This window comes from Canis lupus, chromosome 16, assembly GCF_048164855.1.
Source record: "Canis lupus baileyi chromosome 16, mCanLup2.hap1, whole genome shotgun sequence".
NCBI classification, from domain to species: Eukaryota; Metazoa; Chordata; class Mammalia; order Carnivora; family Canidae; genus Canis; species Canis lupus.
In genome coordinates, this window is record NC_132853.1 from 11,450,425 (window position 1) to 11,473,819 (window position 23,395).

Here is a 23,395-nt window from a genome sequence, read left to right on the forward strand (position 1 = left end):
GCAGAGCGGCTCCATCAGGATGGGCAGGGGGCTGGGCAGTGGCCAGCCTGGCCTCAGGCTCCTTGTCCAGAGCCTCAGTCCAAGCTGCTGGGCCGTGGCAAGGGACATGTGGGAAGCTTCCCACTCAGCGGGGCTCGCTGGTTCGGAAAGCTGGCATCTGGGGATCAGAACGGGGTTTCCCAGAAGGGATGGTCATGACATGGTGGATGGCAGCGCTTGAACAGTCCCCAGCCCCCCCGGCCTCCGAGCCGGGCTCTGGTGCTCAGCGCACTCCCGCAGCCCACCCAACCCCGGAGACCTCCAGGCGGACCGGGTGACAGATGCAGCAGCCCACGGTCTTGGGGTCAGGACAGAGCAGGGTTGGCGGGGCACGAGGGACATGCCAAGACACCATCACCGTGGCTGGCGTTGGGATGCTGAGGTCCCCTCTCAGTGAGCGATTAGGACCCAGAGGCGAGTCTGGGGTGACCAAAATCAGGTGAGCTTGTTGCAGGAGAATAAACAGACAAGCTGCCCACAGAATGCGGGCTTGACCACAGCAGGAAAGCGCTTCTCAGTGTTTGCTGCCACCCAAAAGGACTTTACTTCCAAGGAAGGGGCATTGGTAAACCTCTGACACCCCTGCGCCCCCTCACCCAGCCCCTGTCACAGCCCTAGGGGGACCTGCTGTGGACTGGGGTAAAGAGGCCAGAGAGCCCAGGGCAGGGTGGGGGCCCAGGGGCATCCATGGGGACACTAGCAGAGTGCCCCAGGATGCCGCCCACAGGGAAGAACCGCCCCGGACCAGATCTCACTGGCCCAGGGTGAGCAAGGGAAGCCCCAGGGCAGGGACAGCTCTGGAGTCCTGCAGGGGGTCAGACTGCATGGCCCAGGCCAGGACGACAGGAGCGACCTCGGGGGTGTCAAGTGGGCAGAGGCTCCGCTGTCTTCTTTCATCTTTATTGCCCTGGGCTTTCTGGAAGACCACAGCCTCCTCCCTGGCCTCAGATGAAGGCAAGAGGACAGTCCCCTGCGGGGTCCATCCAGATTGCTGGCACGCATCAGAGGACGTGCTGCTTCAGTTCCCACTTCCCCAGAGAGCCGGTAGCGGTGGAGACGGTGGTGAAGGGGAAGCCAGATACAGGGACCCTGCTCCCTGCTTGGGTGAGCCTGAAAGCAAAGGGGACGCCATGCCAGGCCAGCCGCCCAGCCAAAGCTCAGTCCTCGCCTTTCCCAGCACAAATCCCATGTGGGAAGGACCACGCAGCACCACAAAATAAGAGCTTGGAAACGGAGGCCAGTGGCACTGTGTGTGCAGGTGACCCCCTCACCATGGCCCCATTGGAATGCAGGACAGGTCCCCGCAGGTGCCGGCTGCTAGAAAGAGGGCTGAGAGGGAAGGCCTGGCCACAGACTTCACAGGTCAACACACGTATGTCCAGGAAAAAGCAGGTTCCAGAACAAGTGACATGGAGGGAAGAGGGGAGGCAAGGTCCCTAAAGGCGAGGCCAGGCACAGCAGCAGCCGGTTCTGTCAACTGAGTCAGGCAGGTGCTTGTGGGGGGTGAGGACAGGTCACCTGAACCTACACCAACCAGTGTCACCCCCAGGCAGGCATCATGCCTGCATGAAACGGGCAGATCCTCACTAGCCGCAGGTGGCAGGTGGGGCCAGGCCTCCCTGAGTCACTGCCGCGGTGGCAACCCCGGCTGTCCCGCCACCTTGTACGCATCCAGGTGCCAAGTGTGCTGCATACTGCCTTCCAGAACCTGAACTTCTCAGTTATTCCCAAGACAGCAGCCCGGATTTGCCTCCTCCACCGTCGAGCCATGGGCACGACACTTGGCAGTCTGGAAAGAACAGGGCATGGCTGCGCATGCTGGTGGCACCAGTACCTGGGCAAATACAGGACTGTGGGGACCTGGCCAGGCCGGGCGGAGCAGGTCCAGCAGAGTCAGGCTGTATGGACAGCGGGGGCACAGCACAGGTGCAGGCCGGGCCCCGGGCTCCAGCACAGACAGTTGAGCCTCACGGGGCTGGGGGGACGGGCAGCAGTCGGCCTGTGAGGAGCCCGCAGACGGTTTGGGGGTTTCCTGGTGTGCGTTCTATAAGGAGCACTGCACCCGGCAGGGCTGCCCTGGTGACACCCTGAAGTCCATGACACAGCCTAGCCCGCAGCAAACCCCTCCGGGGCAGGTTCTTTCCACTCTGACCCACGGACACGTGCCCCATTCTCCAAGGAGGGCTCCCTGGATGCCTCGTTCCCGAACCACCGCCTCGCCCCCACTCTCACTTGGCCCTCGGGGGGTGTCTGTGCCCCCGCACCCAGGATGGGGGGCTCACAGGGGTTGTGGTGTCCCCAGCCTACAGGGAGTGGCGCAGGAGGCTCCAGAGAGGAGCCCTGCCCTTCCCAAGCTTACCCGTGCTCCAATGTCTGCCACGGGAACACGATCTTTGTTCCCTCAGTGCCCAAGTTCCTGGTCGCACAGTGTTCAGGACTGAAGACATGGGACAGACAGAGGGTGGTAGGCAGCAACGCCAGTTTACCGGGCAATAGTACAGGGCTCCCAGTGACGGAGGGGGCCCGAGAGCGTGGCCGTTTTGGTGTTAAATCTGGGGGTCCTGATAAGCTCTCGCAGAACTGTCGTGAGTGTCCTGAGAGAAGACCCCGAGGACTGGGCGCTGAGGCGTGTCCATCAGGGCTTTGCACACGTCTACTCGGTGGGCTCTGTCCACGTGTCGATGGTCTTGTGTGTTGATGTCTGCACGCTGACGTATGACAAAGTTGCCTGCATAGAGGCTGCAGACACGATGCTGTTGTGGCCTTGTCTGTGCTGCCAAACAGGATGCCGGTGCGGCTCTATCTCCACCGTCCTGGCTCCCTGTGTCCCCGTCGGGGACCTGGCCTTAACTGCCTGAGTGTCCAATGGACTCCTAACACTGCCCCCTGCTCCTCCCCTCTGACCAGGGAGGCCGGTGACCAGTGTCAGAGACGAACAGACCAGACTTGCTGACAGAGGGCCAGGGGGCCCCACCGCAGCTGAACTCCCTGCCCGGAGGAGACTGGACCTTCTGGGGGGAGTGAGGGCCAGGGAGAGGGGCATGTGGGCTCCAGCAAAGGGGAGGAGCTGGAGAATTACCCCAGGTGTGTGTGGCCCGGCCCCCCGGGGTTGCTGGCAGGCGGGGCCTGGCTCGGGCACTGACCAGGACACGCAGCCAGTCAGGCATTCGCGGGGGGCTGGGGTCATCCTAGGGATGGGGCTTCTCGGTGCTTGTCCATGTCTTTAGAGGCCAAGGTTGAGGCCTCACTGAGAAGAAGCTCAGGGGAGCCAGCTAGAGTCTGGCCAGGACCACGTCTTTGTCCCCGGGCCCCTGGTACACACGGCCCAGCCGGCAGCACCCACCTGGACAAGATCCGAGGGTGAACAGGGGTCCTGAGGGGGCGCAGGGCCACAGCGGCCCGGGTCCCTCATCTCGGGGCAAATAAGGTACCCTCCTCATCCCGAGGGGCCCTCGCAGGCAGCACCAAGATCCCGGTTCTCCGGGTACTCCTGCTGCGCTCAGCTGGGAATCGTGGGGCATTCTGCATCCCTGTTTTCTTTTTCACTTTGGGTATTTGACCTGCAGGCCCCTCCCACACACAGAGTGTCACGTACGGACCCCTCAGTAGCCCCTCAGGGCCTCACAAGGACACTGGCCTCCATTGCTTTTGTTACTTTTTGTTGCATGCGTCACAACCACCATCACTAGGTCCCCGGCGGCCTTTCTCCTCCACAGATGCACGGGCAGCAGGTCTGTGTAGGGTCCGTGCCCTGCCAGCACTCCATGGCCGTGGGTGGACACTCCACATGGGCTCATGGCCCTTGTCCATCCCGTGTGTCGCTCTGCAGCATTCTGTGTCACGGTCATGCTCTCAGGGTCATGAGATCAAGCCCTGCATTGGGCTCTGTGCTCAGTATGGGGTGCGCTCGTCTCCCTGCCCCCCTGCCCCTTCAGCCTGCGCACGTGTACACACACACACACACACACACATCCTCTTTCTCAAATAAATAAATCTTAAAAAAAAAACACGCAGCGCACTTGCTGCATCTGGTGGCAAACTCTGAGGTGCCCACTGCCCCCCAGGGTGAACGCTGCATGTGGAGCGCTGGCCCTGAGGGCGCGTGCAGCCCCACGCCGCCAGCAGTGTCCCCGTGGCTGCGAAGCGGCTCTGCCCTCCACACCCCAGGCGCTGCCTCCTCCATCCCCAGGGGCCGCTCAGGCCCCTTCTCGCAGGTGAGGAAACACAGCTCACTGCCTGCATCCACCCCGATTCCCGACTCCCGGCAGGTGGAGGCGCATGTGCACGCTCCTCCTCCTCCTCAACAGCTGCCTGTTCAGGTTCCTTTGACACTAACAGTTGGTGGGTTTTTTCCCTGTTGATTCTTAATTCTCTATTTGGGATATCGATCCATTGTGCGCCCCTGGGCACCAGACACCCTCCCTGGTCTGTCACCTGCCACTGACCATGCTGCTTCCCTCTTGTTCTGAAATATGTCCTCTCATCTATCCCCCATCCTTGTCCATGGAGCTCATGTGCTCAGGGCTGCATCCGCTCCTCCTCTTTCCCTCCTGGCACTCGCAGCAGGCAGCGTGCCAACCTGCAGGTGCAGGATGCTGGGCCAGACCCTGCTGCCTACCTGCCTGCAGCCTTGGTCATGGTTCCTAAACTCTCTGTGCCTCAGTTTCCATAGTTGCAAACTGCGGGTAAGGAGACCTGTGCTGTGAGGTCATCGTCACAAGGATTACCTCAGCTACTAAGGGCCAAGTGCTTCCAGCCCCAGCGGGCAGACTGTGTTGCTGCGGCTGTGCTGCCGTCACGGTGGAGCCTGAGCTGCCCAAGAGCTCCCTAGGCCACGTCCGCTGGGCGCCCTCTGCACTCTCAGCACCTGACAGGAGTCTGGCACACAAATATCCCAATGAAAAAATCGACTGTGCTCTCTCTGCCCTGAGCCAGGAGCTCTGAGCTGCTCTGCCCTGCTCAAGGTCAGGGGATGGCCAGGGGCTGGATGCTCGGAGTCCGGGATGGGCACGGTGGAGGCCGCATACCAGGAGCTGGCCCGCTCAGTGTTGTTTTTTAAGATTGACCTTTCACAGCCAGCATCCTGTCGGTGCCAGAAGCACCTACCAGAGCCAGGTTTGGACAGCAGGCCAGAGGGTGACCTTGGCCACGCCTGGGGAGGAGGTCGGCCTCCTGGAGCAGGGAAGGCCATGTTGTCAGAATCTCCATCCGCTGAGCTCATGGGACCCACAGCCTGAGACCCGGGACCCCCCACGGCCCCTTGGTCACTCGCTCCCTGAGCTCCACCTGCAACCACTGAATCCAGTTTTGTGAGGAGCATGGAGCTCAGTATTCCAGAATGAACATGGCACACAGGGAGCCAGGTGTTGGGGGCTCCAGGCTAGAGAGGAGTCCAGGGGTCGTGACCCTGAATGGTGGGGCCCGGGGTCAAGGCCATGATACAGGGAAAAGGGTGGGCAGAGGCACAAACCCTGGCCATCCACCTCACCACGCCCCTGAGTCCCAGAGGCACAAAGATGGGGCTTCCTTGCCCTCCACTTCCCCAGCCCCATGCCCATCACGGGCCCTGGAAGGTGATGCGAGGGGTTAGGGGAACGAGGGCGGGCAGTCTCACACGTGACCTCATGTTTCCCAGCTCTGATGGCCACCTCGCAGTGCTCCAGGCTGAGGGCCAGCTGACAGCCGTGGGACACCATGTGGGAGGGTCCCTCAGGGTCGGCACGTGGGGGTAAAGGACAGGAAGGAATTCGGAGCTCAGGCCTTGGGGATGGGATCCCCGGACTCAACACACAACCACACAGGACCCCCCAGAGGTGGGCCGCACCTGCTCCCCACCCCCGCGGCCATCCTGCTGCGAGCCTGGAGTTGCTCTCAGGCCCCGACCTCCGCCCTCAGTGCAGGTGACAGAGCTCGGGCCCTGTGAGGGGCCACACAACAGGCAGCACAGCCCTGAGGTCTTGGGCAGCAAGGTGACCTCATCCCACTCCCTTCTGTCCTCAGACAAGTTGGCCCCAGGTCCTCCCTTCTGCCCCAGGCAGCCAGGCTCCACGATGCTTGGGCATCTTTCAAAGTTGGCATGTCTGCAGGTTCTGTCCAACCAGCATCAGCAAGGCCATGATCTGCATGCCCCCAAGAGATGCTGAGACGTCGCCGAGAAACAGTGTAGGGAGAGGAGCTGTCAGAGGACCGGCTCCTGGCTGTACCGTTCAGACCCCCTGGGCCTGAATGAGGCTGCACCTTAGGACTGGCCCAGACAGATTGGGCCCCAGTCTGTACCCAGATGACCTGTCCCCGGATGGACTGGCCCCCAGACTGTCCCCAGATGAACTGGCCCCAGATGGACTGGCCCCAGACAGACTGGTCCCAGATGGACTGAATGTGAAGGCATGTGCTTCTGGCAAGAGGAGGGTGGTGGGCAGGTTCCGGCCTTCATGGGTCAGCAACAGAACCCCAGCCCCACATCAAGCTCAGAGCACTTGAGCCATGGGGAGGGAGAGGGCTTGGCTCTCACCTGAGCCTCCCTGGACCTTATTCCTTTCTAGTCTTCTCCCTAAAGCCCCAGGGCATGGCTGTGGGGCTCCAGTTCCTTCCCAGAGCTCACCCGGGCCAGGAAGGGCCCACTCTGGAGGCCTGGTGTCTTGTGGGACCTCACGCTGGGACCCAGAGCCAGGCTAACGCCTCAGCAGTGCACGGCACCTGCCAGCTCCACACAGCTGCCAATGCCTACAGGGACCCTCTGCTCGAGACCTCTGGAACAGCACCCCAGTCTCCCCTGACCTCCAACCACCCAGGTGCTCAGGACAACAGCTCCGCATCATCCTCAGGCCTCCTGTTCCCAACCCTGCAGCAGGTCTCTGACTCCTCAAAACATGAGCCGACCTCTCTTCACCTCTTCTAAGGCTCCCCCGTGCCCACTAGCCCCTTCTCCCACCTGGACCGCCCCCCGCCCCCAGGGGCCCCCAGTGGGTCCCTCTGTGCATCCTCTCAGGCCGGCAGTGACAATGTCCCTGTTAAATTCTGAGTCTGTGTCCTGCTTCGGGGCAGCGGGACCAGCCCCAGCACACACAAAGGTTAGACATCAACCATCTAAAGGTGCGAGGCAGTGATGAGGGGCCGCAGAACTGGAGATGGTGGATGGTACTGGTGACTTACCAAGTATTTTTCTTCTGTCTTTCCTTTTTTTTTTTTTTTTTTAATTTTAACAGCTTCCCGATGAGTACAGCCCCACTCAGCAGAGGCCGGTGGCTAAGGCTTGGACGGAAATCCCCCGATGCTCCTAGTTTAAAGAACCGGAGAACAAAGCTAGAGATAGCCTGAGCTCTGAACAAGGATGGGGCATCCTGGGAAGGAGGGTGAGCTCCGAGCCCGCACGCACACCTGGGACACATCTCTGCACGCCCGAGACAGACCGTGCAGCCAGCAAGCCTCAGGGGGAAGGAAGGGACATCCTTGTCCTAGCAAACACACCATGCTCAAAGTCTGAGCCCAGCCAAGGACACCTGGCCACCAAAAACTCTCCAGAGGAACAAGTCAGGATCCAGAATCTAAATCACACCATTCATGGCATCCTGGATACCGTCCCAAAGCAGCAAACACATGGGGGACAAGCCCATGCCAAGCAGGCAGGCACTGGAGTCACCTGACTGTAGGTTCCAGCGGCTGTGGACAGGAAGGAAAAGTACGCTCTCAGACAAACAAGGGACAGCTCGGGAGAGAAGCAGCAACTGTAAGAGGAAACAAACAGGAATCCCAAGCTCACTGCACACACATCAAACTACACGCTCCCCGGGATCAGGGGTTGAGGGTTGGGGGGTTGTTGCGGTGAACCTGCAGATAGATATGCAGGAATTGCCCAAACTAAAAACCAAGGAGCAAAAGGATTGGGGGTGGGGGATGGATGACAAGCAACACACCAGCAACCTGTGTGACCACATCCAAGGCCTGGTGTTTCACTGCGGTGTCAGGGCAGAGAAGGGACAGATGTTGGGGACACACGTAAAGAAATAATGGATGAACAAGATCCCAAATGTGGCAAAAGATGTGAATCTGGAGCTCCTAGAACTCAAGTACCCTCGGCGAAAAAAAGCAGAGAGGATGCCCAGGGAGCTCAGCGGGTGAAGCGTCTGCCTTGGGCTCAGGTCCTGACCCCAGGGTCCTGGGATCAAGTCCTGCGTAGGGCTCCCTGCTCTGTGGGGGTTCTGCTCCTTGCTCTCCACCTGCCCTCAGCCCTCCCCCACCTTGTGTCCCCCTCTGCTCACTGGTCACCTGCTCAAGGGGACCTTTCCTTTGAAAACTGACCCAAAAGTGCTCCCCAACTTCCTGTGTCTTCCTTGTACCGTCCCCTCCACAGAACTTCTCCTTGGCAGTGTGCCCCACAATGTCTCGCCCCATCCGACTCCAAACAGCAGGTGCAGACCTCTGGTCTGCAGGGTCCTGGAGGGCACACACGGGCGCTCCATAAGTGTGGCCAAAACAAAGGAATAGATGGCTATAGCGCCCAGAATTCGCGAAGATGAAATAAGCCCAGGAGCCTCTCCAGTACCTGGCCGTGAGGTTTTCACCGTGGATGTGCACCAAGGGCGGGAGTCTTGCCACGGAGGGGCACATGAGCTCAGGCTGGGCTCCCCTCCTGTGCACGGCATGGCGCCTGCAGAGGGGCCCGTCCAAGGAGATCTGTCGCCCAGCTGTGAGGATCAGGCCAGCCCTGGGGGCCCTCACTTCGCAGCCCTGAGGACGTGGGCAGAGCGGGTGGACTTTGCTGCCCATGTAGGACCCCCTGCCCTCTGGTTTCTTTCCAACTGTCCAGGGGTCAGAGCCGTGCTGTGGCCGAGGCTCTGCCCAGGGTCATCCTCTGAACCCATGTCCTGGGGCAGCCAGAACAAGTTCCCACCGGCTGGGTGGCTCAAAACATCAGAAACTTGCTCCTCACGGTTCTGGAGGCCAGAAGTCCAGCTTCCAGGCCAGCGGGGCTGGTTCCTTTGGGCAGCTCTTACAGAGGATTCATCCCAGGTGTCCCCCAGGCCCTGGAGATGCCAACAATCCCAGGAGTCCTGGGCAGGTAGACACCTCCCTCCCGCATCCACTTCTACCACCCATCCCCCTCCCCGCACACGCCTGTGCCCCAGTATCCCTCCTCCTGCATAACCCCTGGCACCCAGGTTCAGGGTCTGTCCTACCCCAGCACGACCTCATCTTCATTACGTCTGTGAAGACTTCAGTCCATGGAAGATCACATTCTTAGCTCCCGGGGGTGAGGACTTCAAGTATCTTTTGGGGGTACCCAGTTTGACCCCCAGCACCCCCACAGACAGCGCCCCTGACTCTATCAGCTCCCAGTGAGCCCAGCGTCCATCATGGGGGATAAACACGCAGCTCATAACAACGTTGGGAGGTCAACAGATGACCACTGTGGGGACGAGCGAAGCTTGGGGGTCAGCGGTCACCATGGGATCCTGCTCCATCCGCTCAGCCAACCTGACCCTGTGGGAGGCAGGCCGCAGGAAACTGCTTCTCATCGTGGGACCTTCTCAGCCCAGCTTTGGGGGCTGGGGGTCCTGCGTGTTAGAGCAGAACCCAGGCCCTGTGACTCTCTGCAACCCGGTCACGGAGGCTGGGCCGGGGGCTCCCTAGGGAAGACGCCGCAGGGTCCCTCCTGTCCAGGCAGAGGGGACAGGCTGGCAGCCAGAGGGCTGTGGCCTCTGAGTGGGGGGAGCGCTGGTCAGGCATTGAGTCCACGCGGGAACAAAGGCCTAGAGACAGGGTTTAAACAGAAGAGATTTCCTCTCTCCCAGTCTGGAGGCCAAAGCCTGGGAATGAGGTGTCAGCCTAGCTATTCCCCCTGAAGGATCTGCCCCGGGCCCCTCCCCGCTCCTATGAATCTTGTGTCCACGCAGCCCCTGTTCACGAGGCCACAGGTCATAAGGGATCAAGGCCCCCCCACTCCAGCATGACCTCATCTCAGCTAAAGACATCTGCAACGACGCTGCCTTCAGTAAGGTCACATGCTGAGGTCCTGGGGGTCAGGACCTTCACAGACGCATTTTGGGGGGCTCACAATTCAGCCCCCAGCACACTTCAGTCGCCGTCCTCGTCCCACGGAGGTCTGCGGGCTTCCAGCCCCGCTCCCCCATTCCTGCACCCCACCGTTCAGCCCTGGGGGTCTCCCCATCCATAGCACCTGGTCACTGGCCATGTCCCGGCAACATGGCAGGCACGGAGGGCACACCAAGGTGATGCTGGCACCCTTCAGGCCCAGGAAGTTGGCACTGCCCATAGCTGGTTGTTGATTTTGGAAATTGGCTGTATGGGAACATGATATTTTTGGTGTCCAATGCAACAGGGAAGAGAACACACAAGAGCTAACATTATGAACAAGATTAAGACATCAGTATGAAGAGCCCCAATTCCCCATGGGGACAGGACAGGAGCCCCTCACCACTGACCGCGCCCCCAACCACATGGCTATATAGACAGGCCACGGGGCCGGGTCACCAGACTCTGCAAGTCTCCAGCTGTCGCCAAACCCAGACAGAAGGTGCTGTGGACATGCAGCTCCTACTGCTGACCGTGGGCCTGGCACTGATCTGTGGCCTCCAAGCTCAGGAGGGAAACCATGAGGAGCCCCAGGGAGGCCTAGAGGAGGTGAGCCCCATTAGGGCGCTGGCCAGTGGGCGGGAGGTGGCCCCACCCTGAGTGAGCATCGGAGTTGGTGGGTGGCCTGGCTGAGGCGGCAGCCTCATGGGTCCTCCAGGGAGCAGGGCTGCGGGTAGGAATCTTGGCCTCAGGCAGCCAGATACGTGGCCCCCGAGTTCATGCACAGGAAGCAGGGCTGAGGCCTGTACTCCTTGGTCAGCCCTGTATGACACCCTGCTGGGTACCGCTGCCCCTGGCCGACCACCGCAGGCCCAGGCAGACAGAGGACCGGAGCCTACACTCCACTTTTGGAGATTTGTTAATGAGCCATAGGGCGAGCCCATGATGGGGTAATCTGTTGGGGAGTCCATGGCAGGAGGATCACGTTGGGGAGTCCACGGTGGAGGGGAAGATCTGTGGGGGAGTCCATGATAGGGGGGATCAGTAGGGAGGGGGTCCGAAGGCAACAATGGGGGCTGGAGCACCTGCCAGGGTCTTGGAAGGAGCCCTAAGCTGAGTCTAGAAGGGAATGAACCATCTGCTGGGGCCGAGGGGGCAAGTGCTGAGCTGGGACCCGTAGGGCCAGAAGCCCTGGACACGCCTCCTCCTCATGCTCACCCCCGCCAGCTGGTCCACTGGCCCAGATGGGGTGGGGGCGGAACACGGGGACTGACCTTGAATCTGCCAGCCGCCAGCAGCATCACGGGCTTTCCTGGGTGCAGCGTGAACAGGCTGCGGACACGGGGTGGGGCAGGGGAGGGCAGGGTCCCCAACTCACTCTGTTCTCTCGCTGCCCACAGCTGTCTGGGAGGTGGCACTCCGTTGCCCTGGCCTCCAACAAGTCCGATCTGATCAAACCCTGGGGGCACTTCAGGGTTTTCATCCACAGCATGAGCGCAAAGGACGGCAACCTGCACGGGGATATCCTTATACCGTGGGTGCAGGGCACAAAGGGGTGTGGGGGTGCGGTGGAGTTGCAGGGTGGATGGGGCTGGCCCTGGTGAGGGGACAGGAACACTGCTGCTCAGGAGAAGCATCAGAGGTCTGATTCGGCCACCCTCCTGCCCCTCTCAGCACAGGGTCCCCGGTCAGGACATGTGTGGGCGGTAGGGGGCGGGGATGCTGCTGTCACTGAGGTGGGGGTTCCCTCAACTGCTGACCCAGCATCCAGGCATCAAAGGAGGCCAGAGCCAGAGGAGGGGAGGGCAGCCCAGGAGCAAAGAGGACCAATGTCACCTTTAAGGGATCGAATGGATGTGCTTGTCAAACCCCTCAGAGCCTACACAGAAAGTAGTGACTGTCACCGTGGGCAAATGATACTTTCATTTAAAACATGAAAAGGGGGCCTGGGCCTCTGCGGTGGCGCTGCTGGGGGCGGGGGCAGCAAGCGAGCGCTAGGAGATCTGTTGCTTCTGGAGCCTCCGATGGCCGCTGTGGCCAGCAGCCAGCATCCTCTGACACAGGGTCACAGGGTTGGAGGTCGTGCCTTCTAACGTGACGAAGCTCTCGGAGACGGAGGCAGACTCGACCTCAAAACTTCGGTTCAGGAAAGCTTGCAAGCTTGCTGCAGGAGGTCATCCTTACGCTGGACCAGCATGTGCTGCCTCTGGTCTGCAGACTTGGGGAAGTGGCTCCCCAGGCCTCCAAGTCTTCCCCCTCACTGGGCTCTGCCTCCACCTCACTGAAATCCAAGGCCTCCTCCAGCCAAGGACTGAGGTCTAATGGTGCACGCCCAGTCAAAGGGCATCTTGGAAAAGTCACTCTTGGTTTGATATGTGGAGCAGAGGAGGGGGAAGGCCAGGACCAGACAGTGGGAAGAGGTGACATCCAGAACTGCCTGCTGAGCCCCAACCCGGAGCTGGCTTCCTTTCCGCTCACGCTGGTGCTTCTGCAGCTCACGAGTCCCCCCACCCCGCCCCCACGCGTCCGTCCCCGCTCCGGGTTTCAGGGTCCCCCACACACCCCACGCATGGGGGCTGAGTAGCAAGCTTTAGTTTCCAGTTTTAATTCCTTTGTCAAATAGATTAGGCAAGGCTGAGGCCTGTGGTTCTGGTCCTTAGAGAAAATGAGGACCTTACGAACGAGGCCAGTCACTGTTAGAGAGCTTTCTTGGAGAGAGAAAGATCTCTTTTGTATCTTTAAAAAAATAAAAAATAAAATAAAATAAAATAAATAATACAACACGAAAAGGGGCAGGTGGACACAGTAAGCCCACCCACCTCTGTCTGCAGGCAGGACGGCCAGTGCGAGAAAGTCTCCCTCACTGCGTTCAAGACTGCCACCAGCAACAAATTTGACCTGGAGTGTAAGTGTGTGCAGGCGGCAGGCTCCCCCAGGTCATGGCCCCACCGAGAGGTAGGGCTCCTGGGCTTAGGGACCTGCAGCAAGGACCGGGCAGCTCCATGCCTGGGGGACAGGTAGGCATCCGGACTCAGGCCCCTAGCCCAGCAGGGTACAGGCAGCTCCTCTCAGGGGACAGAGCCCACTTCCACACCCAGGTCCCCCAAGACCAGGCAGGACATGGGGCACCACCCCCACAGAAAGTGGACAGGTGTCCCTCCCAGGTGGGCCTGCAATCACCCCCCCGCCCGGGGTGGCCATCCATCTCCCAGCCTGTGTCAGCCCCACTATCCTCCACAGACTGGGGACACAATGACCTGTACCTGGCAGAGGTAGACCCCAAGAGCTACCTGATTCTCTACATGATCAACCAGTACAACGATGACACCAGCCTGGTGGCTCACCTGATGGGTATGTGGTCCCTTCCAGAGCCATCCAGACTGGCTGGACCCAGGTCCACCCCTCACGTTGGGTATGGGCCTATGGCCCCCGCAGCAGTAGCGGGCTAACTAGGTCTGGGGAGGTTGGGACCAGACCCCGGCCAAAGGCTCCAGCCACAGCCACACTCCTGCTCAGCCTCACCCCTGCAACCCCAGGCGCCTGCTCACACCTGTACACACTGGCTCACATGGCCCCCTCACCAGGACCATCCCATGACCGGGGCTCCACCTCCACACCTTTCGGCAGCGGGGGAGGGGACAGTCACTTCATCTTATGTCATCACAAGAGAAGGAGTCTCTCCCCACATCAGCCCCAATTTTCCATGACACATGGCCTCTCCTCTCAGTCCTCAAGAGCCTGGTCCCCCGACAACCCCTGGGGCCAAGGCCCTGCTCTGGTGCCCCTATCCCCACCCCCATGTTCCCCTGCAGTCCGGGACCTCAGCAGGCAGCAGGACTTCCTGCCGGCATTCGAATCCGTATGTGAAGACATCGGTCTGCACAAGGACCAGATTGTGGTTCTGAGCGATGACGGTGAGGCCCGCTGCCCTCCGGCCCACCCCCACCCCTTGGGTCCCCTCAGGTCAGTGGCCACCCAGCAGGCTGGGGCCAGGCAGGCACTCACTCCTGGTCACTGTGCCCCTCAGATCGCTGCCAGGGTTCCAGAGACTAGGGCCTCAGCCCACGCAGGTGAGTGATGGCGCCTGGAGCTGCACCCCGCAGGGCTTCTCCAGGGTCCCTGGAGGTGGATGGAGCCCCTACCCTGGTCCCTGAGCTGCCTTCAGAGCCCAGAACTACCCCCCATCCTCTGCCACCCCGTGCACAGAGAGCCAAGCAGCAGGATCTCACCTGCCTGAGGACTCAGACCTATAGGCTCGGGGGACACCGTACTCAGCTCTGCGTCCCTCTCTGCGAACCCTCCAGGTGATCCCAGCAACAACACCCACCTGCGCTTCCATGTGCGGCCCTGTCCAGCCTGCGCCCACTCCCTGCCTGGGCAGCCACACACTCCCCAGCCCCCTGCTATGGTCCCTCCTCGCATAATAAAGGACATTCCGTTCAAAAGATGACTGCAGAGTCCAAGTTGTCTAGAGGTCATTTCTTCTGGGGCTGCAGAAATGAGCAAAGGGAAAGGCGAACCATCTTCCTGAATCCGAGCTGTCCCCGAGGCTGAGTGCCCGCAGAACCCAGGCAGAAAGTGTTGCCAGGTGATGGGGCACACGTTCGTTACAGCTTCAGCCTCTCAAGTGTGCAAAATGCATCCCCTGGGACTCTTAGCATGAAATAATAGAAGGTCTTACACAGACACACACATGCACACACAGCTTCAGCAGTAAATGGAATGTTGGCTCTTACATATGAACCACACTGAGGCAGGACTGCCTGCAGGCACGGCTGTATCCAGGGGCAGAAGAGCCATCTTTCTCTGTCTCCTGCCTGTTTTCTTTCTTTCCTTGTTTGCTCCATTCTCAGGCTGCACATACGGCTGCCAGTGGCCACAGACCACTCCTCTTCCCTCAAGGTACAGCGTAACCAATTTGTCCTCTCTCCAAAGTCCCTGCAGAGGCCTCAGCGCTGCAGCCCACAGGCCTGTTCAGGTTCTGGCCCCTCCTGCGTTCGTCTCCAAATGGAGAACAGTGAGGCACTTGTGCTTCTCGGCAGCCAGGCCCAAGTCACACGTCCTCTCTAGAGTCTGGGGTGGGGGTAGCTTCACAAGCCCAGGATCTGAGAAGAGAGGGTGGTCCTCATGAGGAAGGGCTTGGTGGGTGGGGCGTGGAGGCACGGGTCCACAAGCTGCCACCTCTGTCCCGTGCCTCCTCCCAGTGATCTGACTGCACTTCTATACCCTACACCCTCAGCGCCCCCAGGTCCAACCAGGGCCTGGTCACAGCACCTGCTCCAGGTCCAAGGGGTGGGAGATGGGGCTTCCTGTCACCAGGGCCGAGGAGAAATCTGGAGGACCCCCTCCACGAAGAAGACTGAGAGTAAACTCCTAAATCAGCCATTCTGGTGGCAGTGGGGCCAATGGGCCACTCAGGGTACTGCCCAAAGATGCACAGGGGGTGCTCCTCCCCCTGTGGGACCCTGGGACAATCTTTCGGAGCACACAACCAAGGGCTCAGGGGCCCAGGGGACAGGCCGGCAGGCGAGCCATCCTGGCTGTCCCTCTGCCTCGCAGCTCTGACGAGGGCTCTCCGGGCCAGACAAAGTCCTCCCTACGGGCTCTGCTTTGGGTCCACACAACCAGCCAGCTCCCAAAGCCAGCCACACATAAAGACCATGGAGAAGCAGCTCACCATAGGAAATCCTCAAGGATCCAGTACGCCTCAGCTCACCGGCAGGGAAACTCTGAGGACACCAAGGAGGTGGCCTGGGCACCATCAGCTCAGCAACAATTGAGGAAAATTCACCAGCTCTTTATGATGCTCACCCTGAATGGCAACGTGATGATGGCTACTGAGCTGGACCTGGGTGGGCTCTCTGAGCCCCAAGCCCCACGGGAAGGGGAACCCGTCCTACAGAACTGCCTCCACTTGGAGAAGCCAAAGCGATTCCAATGTGCTCTCAGTCGCTTGAGAAATTCAGGCAAAGACCAGGACAAAGGAAAGACAGGACAGCGTGCAGAGAGATAATCCGGAGACTCTGAAACGGGCCAAGACCCAAGTACAGCACCGTGCCACCCGCCAGGGACACGCACCGCCTAGAGGTGAGGGAAGCAGCCCTGCCTCGTAGAGAAGGGAGTATCTCTGGCAGGAAGAACTAGGCAGCAGAGACGCAGATTCGAGAAAGTTATTATAAGACAATCATGTCAACAGAGCAGAGAGGAGACACAGACACTCTGTATTAGCAATCATTTCTACCAACTACAAGGCACCACCAACTGTGACCAGGGCTTCAGAAACAGGATGTACTGGCGGGGCCTGGCAGCGGTGAGGCGCCAGGCTGTCCTCAGGCCTCTCCTCGACAGCAGGCAAAGGCCAAGGCCCGAGGAGGTCAGGTGGCCCCACATACCGGGTCTAGGAGCATCACCAAACGAGCATCGGGGACATTGGGACAGATGCCCAGCCTGGGGTGTGTGCTAGGTCCCCTGCCTCGAGGGATGACAGCAAACACACAAAGGAGGAGAAGCCATCGGCATGGAGGCCCAGGCCACCCGCACACACTCAGAGGATGCCTGGCTCAGTACAGCCTGGACTGCGGGGGATGGGAGGGGGGCCCAGCCCCCAAGTCCTGCCAGTGATGGAGGGGGGGCCTGGGTGTGAGGCTCACACACACTGACTGACTTCTGTGGACACGGTCAAAGGGGAGAGAAGGCCTTTGCTCCCAGGAAGCTGGAGTCTGGAGGGGGAGTGACATCCAACCACTCCAGAAGCCCCTGGGGACTGGGAGCCACACGTTAACCCAAAGCTGGGAGAAATGCACCCTGGCCCTGCACCCAGAGATGGTATCCCTGGGCAGGAAAGTGGTAACCAGACAGGGAGCTCCCTTGGGCCCCCAAGGGGACTCCCGAGGGTGAGGGGGCAAGTGGCTCCATCACCAGTGATACGCCTGCAGTGTCCGGGACCTCAGCCCAAGGCCCCTTCCACCCCCCACAGCCCTTCCCACACTGGGAGCCAGGCTGGAGGAGTTCCCTGCTTCTGTTCCCCCGAACTGCATTGGGTGTCAGGACACACCCTCCATGGCTGCCAGTCACACCCCGCCACCAGGGACGGTCACAGGATTCCAGAGCAGGAACATGACACGCTTGGCGTGACTTGGCTCCTGGCATCCCCAGCGGGGCTATGCCCAGAGGGCAGCACAGAGACCAGGATACCAGCTATTGCTCATCAAGATGAGAAAACCAACACCCTCCCCAGGGGTGCTGACGAGCTCCCAGACACAGGGTCAGGGGGTGACTGGAACCACTGGGGGACTCTGGGCACAGAAAGTGCCCTCCGGACTTGTTTTCGGCACCTGGCTCTCCTGACAATGGTACAAGAAGGGTTCAGGGAGCCCCCGATACCACGAGCAGCAGTCACATTGCACAACCGAGTGCACCTTTCCACAAGAAGGTCATGTGCTCTCTCTCTACCTGCAAAGGGCTCCATGACCCAGAAGAGAAAGATTTCTCCCTGGAGTGAGGATGTGCTGCTAAGTGCCATCTGCCAGCTATGGACACTCGGGGGCTGGTGTGCACCCGGTAAGTTTGGGATAGGGGTGGAACTGGGAGTCCCAGAGAGGGACCACAGTGCACACAGGCTGGGCCTGAGCAGGTGCTCCCACCCCTGGTTGGAGAATTCTGGGCCGTGGAGGCTCTGCATTCACCTGGAAGCCCTGGGCCTCTCTGATCAGAGCACTCCCGCCCAGCACAAACGGGCCTCTCCCAGCTCTGGAGGTCAGAAGTCCCAGGTCAGTCTCACTGGGCTAAAACCAAGGTGCCAACAGGCCCACGCTCCCTGCAGAGGCTCTTGGAAGGGACCCGGTTCCTTACCTCCATCTAGGGCAGCAGGCTGCTCCTGCTTCGTGTTCCTCCCTCCTACTTCAGGAGCAAAGCCTCTTCAAACCTCTCCCCACACAAATTCTTCCTTCTGTGTCAAATATCCCACAGCGTCTCTACCACAAGGACCCTTGTTGTTAGGATTAGAGCTCAGCGGCTGATCCAGGATCACCTCCCCCACCCCATCTCCAAGGACGCCTCCTGAACCCACGACGATTGCATGTTCACACGGGGGCCTGCCATCTCTGTGGTCCTTCTATGCTGTCCGGTGGGACGATGAGACACAGCCAGTACAGATGTAGATTTGGACAGAAATGACTGTGTGCATAGCCACAGAATTCCCCAGTCGGCACTGTGTGTAGAACACCTGCCCCTCGGGGACACGGCATCCACCACACATACCATGGCATGGCCTGTCACGCACAAGCCTCAGCACCTCCCAGAGAATCGAAATCACGCAAGAGGAATCCCTTTTCTCTTCTGCTGTTAAACTTCTTCCACCAAATGACTGATTATGCTGTAGTTTAAGAGGAAAAAGTCAACTTACCATATATCCATTGAAGAACTCACACGCAGGATCTATAAAGGACTCCAACAAATCAACAGCAAAAAGCAAGCCATCCAAATAAAAAACAGGCAGCAAATGGGAACAGACACTTCACAAAATATGACATATATGTGAGTGGCCAGTAGGTCCACAGAAAGGTGCTCAACGCCATTAGTCATCAGAAATGCTAAGGAAAACCAAGGTGTCCTGCCACTTAACACCCACAAAACAGCTAAAATTAAGGGCTGACTCATCCAACACTGGTGACAATGTGAGGCAAGAACTCTCCGACATGGTCATAGGGATACAAAGTGGCCCAGCTACTATGGGACATTTGGAGAGTTTTTTTACTAACATTGGAAGTGCATCTACTCACGACCCAGCAATTCCACTCCTAAATACTCCAGTAAGAATTTAGCTTTTTTATTTAGTATTTAATACAGAGTATTTGCTTAGTGTTTAGTGCTACTTTGTACTCAGCACCTAAATAAACAGGATTACGAGTTACTGAAGGACTCAGGCAATAGCCAAAAGCCAGAAGTAACCCCAATGTCCACAGAAAGCATGGATGGACGACCCATGGGACAGCCTCACACAGGAGGCTCTGTGGTGGGGACACAAGGCAACACAGCCCTACGTAAAGAAGGAAAAGTCTATTTGCAGATGGTATGAACTTATGCAGAGAAAGCTTTCAACCTCCACGTACAAGGGTCAGAATAATCAATGCATTCGGCCAAGTTGCAGCGTAAAGAATCAACATAAGCACATCGGTTGTGTTTCTATTCACAAACAGTGAACAATCTGAAAGGAAGGGTGACAACAATTAGATTCACAACAGCATTGAAAAGAACAAAATACTTAGGGATGAACTTAACCAAGGAGGCAAAAAGCCTTTTCCACTGAAAACCACCAAACAGGAAAGAGACGAAAGAAGATGTAAGCAGATGGAAACACATCCCATGTTCATGGATCGGAAGCCACAAAATTGCTAAAATTTCAGTATCTCCCAAAGCAATCAATGCATGAATTCAACGCAATCCCTCTCAAAATCCTAATGGTGTCCTTTTGCAGAAATAGGAAAGCCCATCATAAATGCATATGGACCTCCTGAGGGCACCAGAGTGCCAACACGGTCCTGGAAAAGGAGGACAATCTGGAGGTCCTGCAGGTCCTCACTTTAAAACCTACTACAAAGCTGGACATACAGACTGTGAGGCAGAATGCCTTGGAAAGGAACCCTGTCCTACATGGTCAGGCGGCTTTGACGAGGGTACCAAGACCACGCAGTGGGAAAAGGACAGTCTTCTCCCCAGACAGGACAATGACCTCCACGGGCAATGGAACAAGGTGAACCCTTAGCTCACGCCATGCACAACAGTGAGCTTGAGGTGGACCACACCTGACATCTATAGCTAGAATGTTCTAGAAAAGGTATTGGGGGAATGCCTGGGTGGATCAATGGTTGAGCATCTGCCCGCATCAGGCTTCCTGCATGGAGCCTGCTTCTCCCCCTGCCTGTGTCTCTGCCTCTCTCTCTCTGTCTCTTATGAATAAATAAATACATCTTTAAAAAAAGAAAAGAAAAGGTATTGGGGAAAGCTCTGGACTCTGCATCTGGCCATGACCTCCTGGACATAAATGGAGCCACAACAAATTAAAAACCTTTGTGCATCAAAAGTCATTGTGAAATGTGAAATAGCAACTGCACAGTGGGGGCAGGTGTCCTCAAACCCTCAGTTGGAGATGGGGTTGGTATTAGGAACGTAGAGCTATGTGACTCCAATACAAAAACACTGGTCAAACATGAGCCAACAACATGGACAGACACTTCTCCAAGGACACACAGACGGCCAAGAAGGAAGCACATGGACGCCTGCTCCATACCACTAACTGCAAGGGGGACACAGACCACAGCCGTGAGCCGAGACCACACACACCTGCAGGACACACATGGGGACACACACACACACACACACCCGCGGCCAATGGGAACATAAAAGGCATGGCTGCTGTGTAAAATACAGGGGCAGCTTCCTAACACATGAAACACAGAATTATGGTAAAACACAGGAATTCCATGTCTGGGCAGCCCCCCAACAGAACCGAAGGTAGGGACTCGGGTCCATGCACACCCACGCAACCCACAGCACCACTCAGCACGCCCACACACCGATGACCAGGTAACATCATGTGGTGTGGAATATTACTCAGCCACGAGAAGGACGTTCTGACACGTGTCACACAACACACGTGAGCGCTAAACACAGTACGCTCAGTGAGGTAGGCCAGGCCACAAAAGGTTGGACCCCGTGGGATCCATTTAAGTGAGGGCCCTGGCTGCTCATATTCATAGAGACAGAGCAGGAGGATGGGGGCTCAGGTGGGGGCAGGAGCATCAGTGTTTCTGGAGGACAGAGTGTCAGTTTGGGAAGCAAAGAAAGTTCTAGAAGCAGACAGTGGTGCCAGTTGCACAACACTGAGAGTACACTGAACACCACAGAGCCGTGGTTTTAAACGGTTATGAGGGCAAATCTGTGATCCAGATGCTGCCACAATAAAGAATAAATTCATTCATTTAAAAAGTAATGTGGGGACGCCTGGGTGGCTCCGTGGTGGAGCATCTGCCTTCGGCTCAGGGCGTGACCCCAAGGTCCTGGGATCAAGTCCCGCATCGGGCTCCCCATGAGGAACCTGCTTCTCCCTCTGCCTGTGTCTCTGCCTCTCTGTGTGTCTCTCATGAATAAATAACTAAAATGCTAAAAAAAAAAAAAAAAAAAGTAATGTGGATGACTCTTAAATGTAGTATTTCACCAAAAACAACCAGACGCAAATACATGTGTCCTGTAAGATACCATTTTTATAAACTTCAAAAACAGACAAAATGATAATAAGGTGCTGGGGATGCACAGTGAGTGGGAGAAAGTGCTTCCCGAGATCCAGGGAAGGGCTGTACCTGCGGGGTGAGGGCAGGGGGGGCAGGGGGGGTCCTGAAGACCAGCATCCTGCAAGAAAGCTGCCTTAGCGGCTGGGCTGGGTGAACCACAGGAGCCGCGGTGCGTCTTGGTGGTCAGTGTTCATGATGAAAAGTTAAAGTCCAGTCTCTCTGTCAGACATGCCCACCGTGCAAGGGACACTGCCACCCCGTGGATTTGTACATGCTTGTGCACATGCCTCCAAGGACAGAGCAAGGTCGGAACTCAAAGGCCAGCAAGTGCTGGGTACCTACCCCTCATCCCAAGATGCCTCCTGGCCGGGGGACACCGACCTCCAGACACATGCCCCAGTTCATGACGGGCAGGCAAGTGACACTCAGCAGCTGGGTCTCCAGCACTGCAGGGCAGGAGTGATGGGCATCTGAGGTCTCTGGATTCTGCTCGCCCAAAAGATGGCAAGCTGGAGAGCCCCAGGGGCAGAAGAGCAGGGCCACTGCAATAACCCTCTGCGGGACAGCCATGACCAGCTCCTGGCCACCCCCGCCACAGGGGTCGGCTCTCTGGCTGCTGCAGAGCCGTGCCATGGCCCTCAACAGCTACTAGCTGCCCCACGCGGTCAGTCCCGCCCTGGGCCCGTGACCTCCCTGCAGCTTGGAAGGCGGGTGATGCAAACTGGACACATGGACACAATGTGCCCGGCCAGTGGCCACGGTTGGCTGAGGTCACCTGGGCCCGGGGATGAGAATGAAGACACAAATCCCCACACCTGCCACGAGGACAGAGAACACAAGTGTGTGACCTGCTGGTCCTAGGCTAGAGGCCTCAGAACCGGTCTGTTCCAGGAAGAGGCCACCAGGGCACCAGCTTTTGTTTTTGAAAATTAGCATCTCGGGAACCTTTGTTGAAGCGCCAAATGGCACTGCCCTGGGCCCCAGGAGGATGGTAATTGCTGCCAAGGGCCTGGCCTGGAAGGGCCCTTCTGGGAGGGACACTCACAGGGTGCAGGGTCTGAATGAGGATGCTTGTGCAGAGACTGGGGCGACTGGGGGTAAAGCTCCACGTCTGGGACGCACCTGTGCCCTGGTCTGAGAAGGGCGAGGTGCCCCTGACTTCCTTGAGGGGCCACCAACATGAGGGGGGCTGGGATCCCATGTTCCAGGAGCACACGCTGGCCTGGTTGGGAGGGCCAGGGAAGGCAGGGACAGTGGTGGGGGCCTGACTTGTCACCATTGATCACAGCAGGACCTCAAGTGACCTGCCCATCTCATTTCTGCATCTATAAAAATAGGAAAGGACTCAGCAAGCTGAGCCAATGCATGGGGCACAAGGTAACTCTCCTGCCAGGTGGGTTGGCCTCCTGGGGCCCCCATCACACAACACCACACACCCGGCTTGACACCACAGAAATGCACTCTCTCCATTGGGAGGCCCAAGAACCAAACCCCAAGGGACATCAGCACTGACACTTGTGAGGTTCTGAACCTGTGCCTTGCCTCCCCTAGGCTTGGTGGGGCCTGTATCCCCAGCTTGCAGTTGCAACCACTCCCACCTCCATCTTCACCTAGCTCATCCGTCCCTGGGATACCTGAGCCTGGGTCTCTCCAGCGGTCACTGGATTCAGTGCCCACCCCAATCCAGGGCAATTTCACATCAGGCCTTACCTTAATCTGCAGACTCCAGATAAAGTCACGTTCTGAGGCTTCAGATGGATGTGACCTCTGGGGAGACCCTACTCAGCCCTACTCAGGAAATGCTGCGCATGCCCTGTAACCCCGCCAGGAGGGGTCAGTGCCCAGATGCCAGGCCACGGCAATTCCTGAGCATGGAGGACCCCAGCTCAGGGGTCTGGCAAAGGACTTCTCCTTGGCCACATGGAGCAGCCCAGCTCGGGCCCCACTCTGTTCCTGGAGCTGCAGGTATATTGAAATTCAACCTGTGCCAAGTGGGCCTGCCTGCCCCCACCAGGACCTCAGGGGAGCAGGAAGGA

General features: G+C 58.4%; 1 protein-coding gene across 2 annotated transcripts; it reads left to right on the forward strand.

Annotated features, from left to right (window-relative positions):
* The first annotated feature begins 10,368 nt into the window (after positions 1 to 10,368).
* Positions 10,369 to 14,521, forward strand: LOC140605968 (minor allergen Can f 2). Of its 2 annotated transcripts, none has more exons than XM_072778626.1 (7): positions 10,369 to 10,680; positions 11,472 to 11,605; positions 12,903 to 12,976; positions 13,312 to 13,422; positions 13,884 to 13,985; positions 14,099 to 14,141; positions 14,278 to 14,521. In XM_072778626.1, the coding sequence occupies exons 1-6, from the start codon at positions 10,429 to 10,431 to the stop codon at positions 14,122 to 14,124; spliced, it is 699 nt and encodes a 232-aa protein (XP_072634727.1). In that variant the 5' UTR covers positions 10,369 to 10,428; the 3' UTR covers positions 14,125 to 14,141; positions 14,278 to 14,521. The 2 variants fall into 2 exon arrangements, with proteins under 2 accessions (XP_072634727.1, XP_072634726.1); XM_072778625.1 differs by having other exon boundaries at positions 10,397 to 10,680; positions 14,376 to 14,521.
* The last annotated feature ends 8,874 nt before the right edge of the window (positions 14,522 to 23,395 follow it).

What these genes read in the sequence shown, in the direction of transcription:
- LOC140605968 (XM_072778626.1), top strand. Translation starts at nt 10,429, where the DNA reads ATGAAGAGCCCCAATTCCCCATGGGGACAGGACAGGAGCCCCTCACCA. An exon ending in CCTGGTGGCTCACCTGATGG is followed by an intron (nt 13,423 to 13,883) that starts GTATGTGGTCCC and finishes GTTCCCCTGCAG; the next exon opens with TCCGGGACCTCAGCAGGCAG. An exon ending in TGTGGTTCTGAGCGATGACG is followed by an intron (nt 13,986 to 14,098) that starts GTGAGGCCCGCT and finishes TGTGCCCCTCAG; the next exon opens with ATCGCTGCCAGGGTTCCAGA.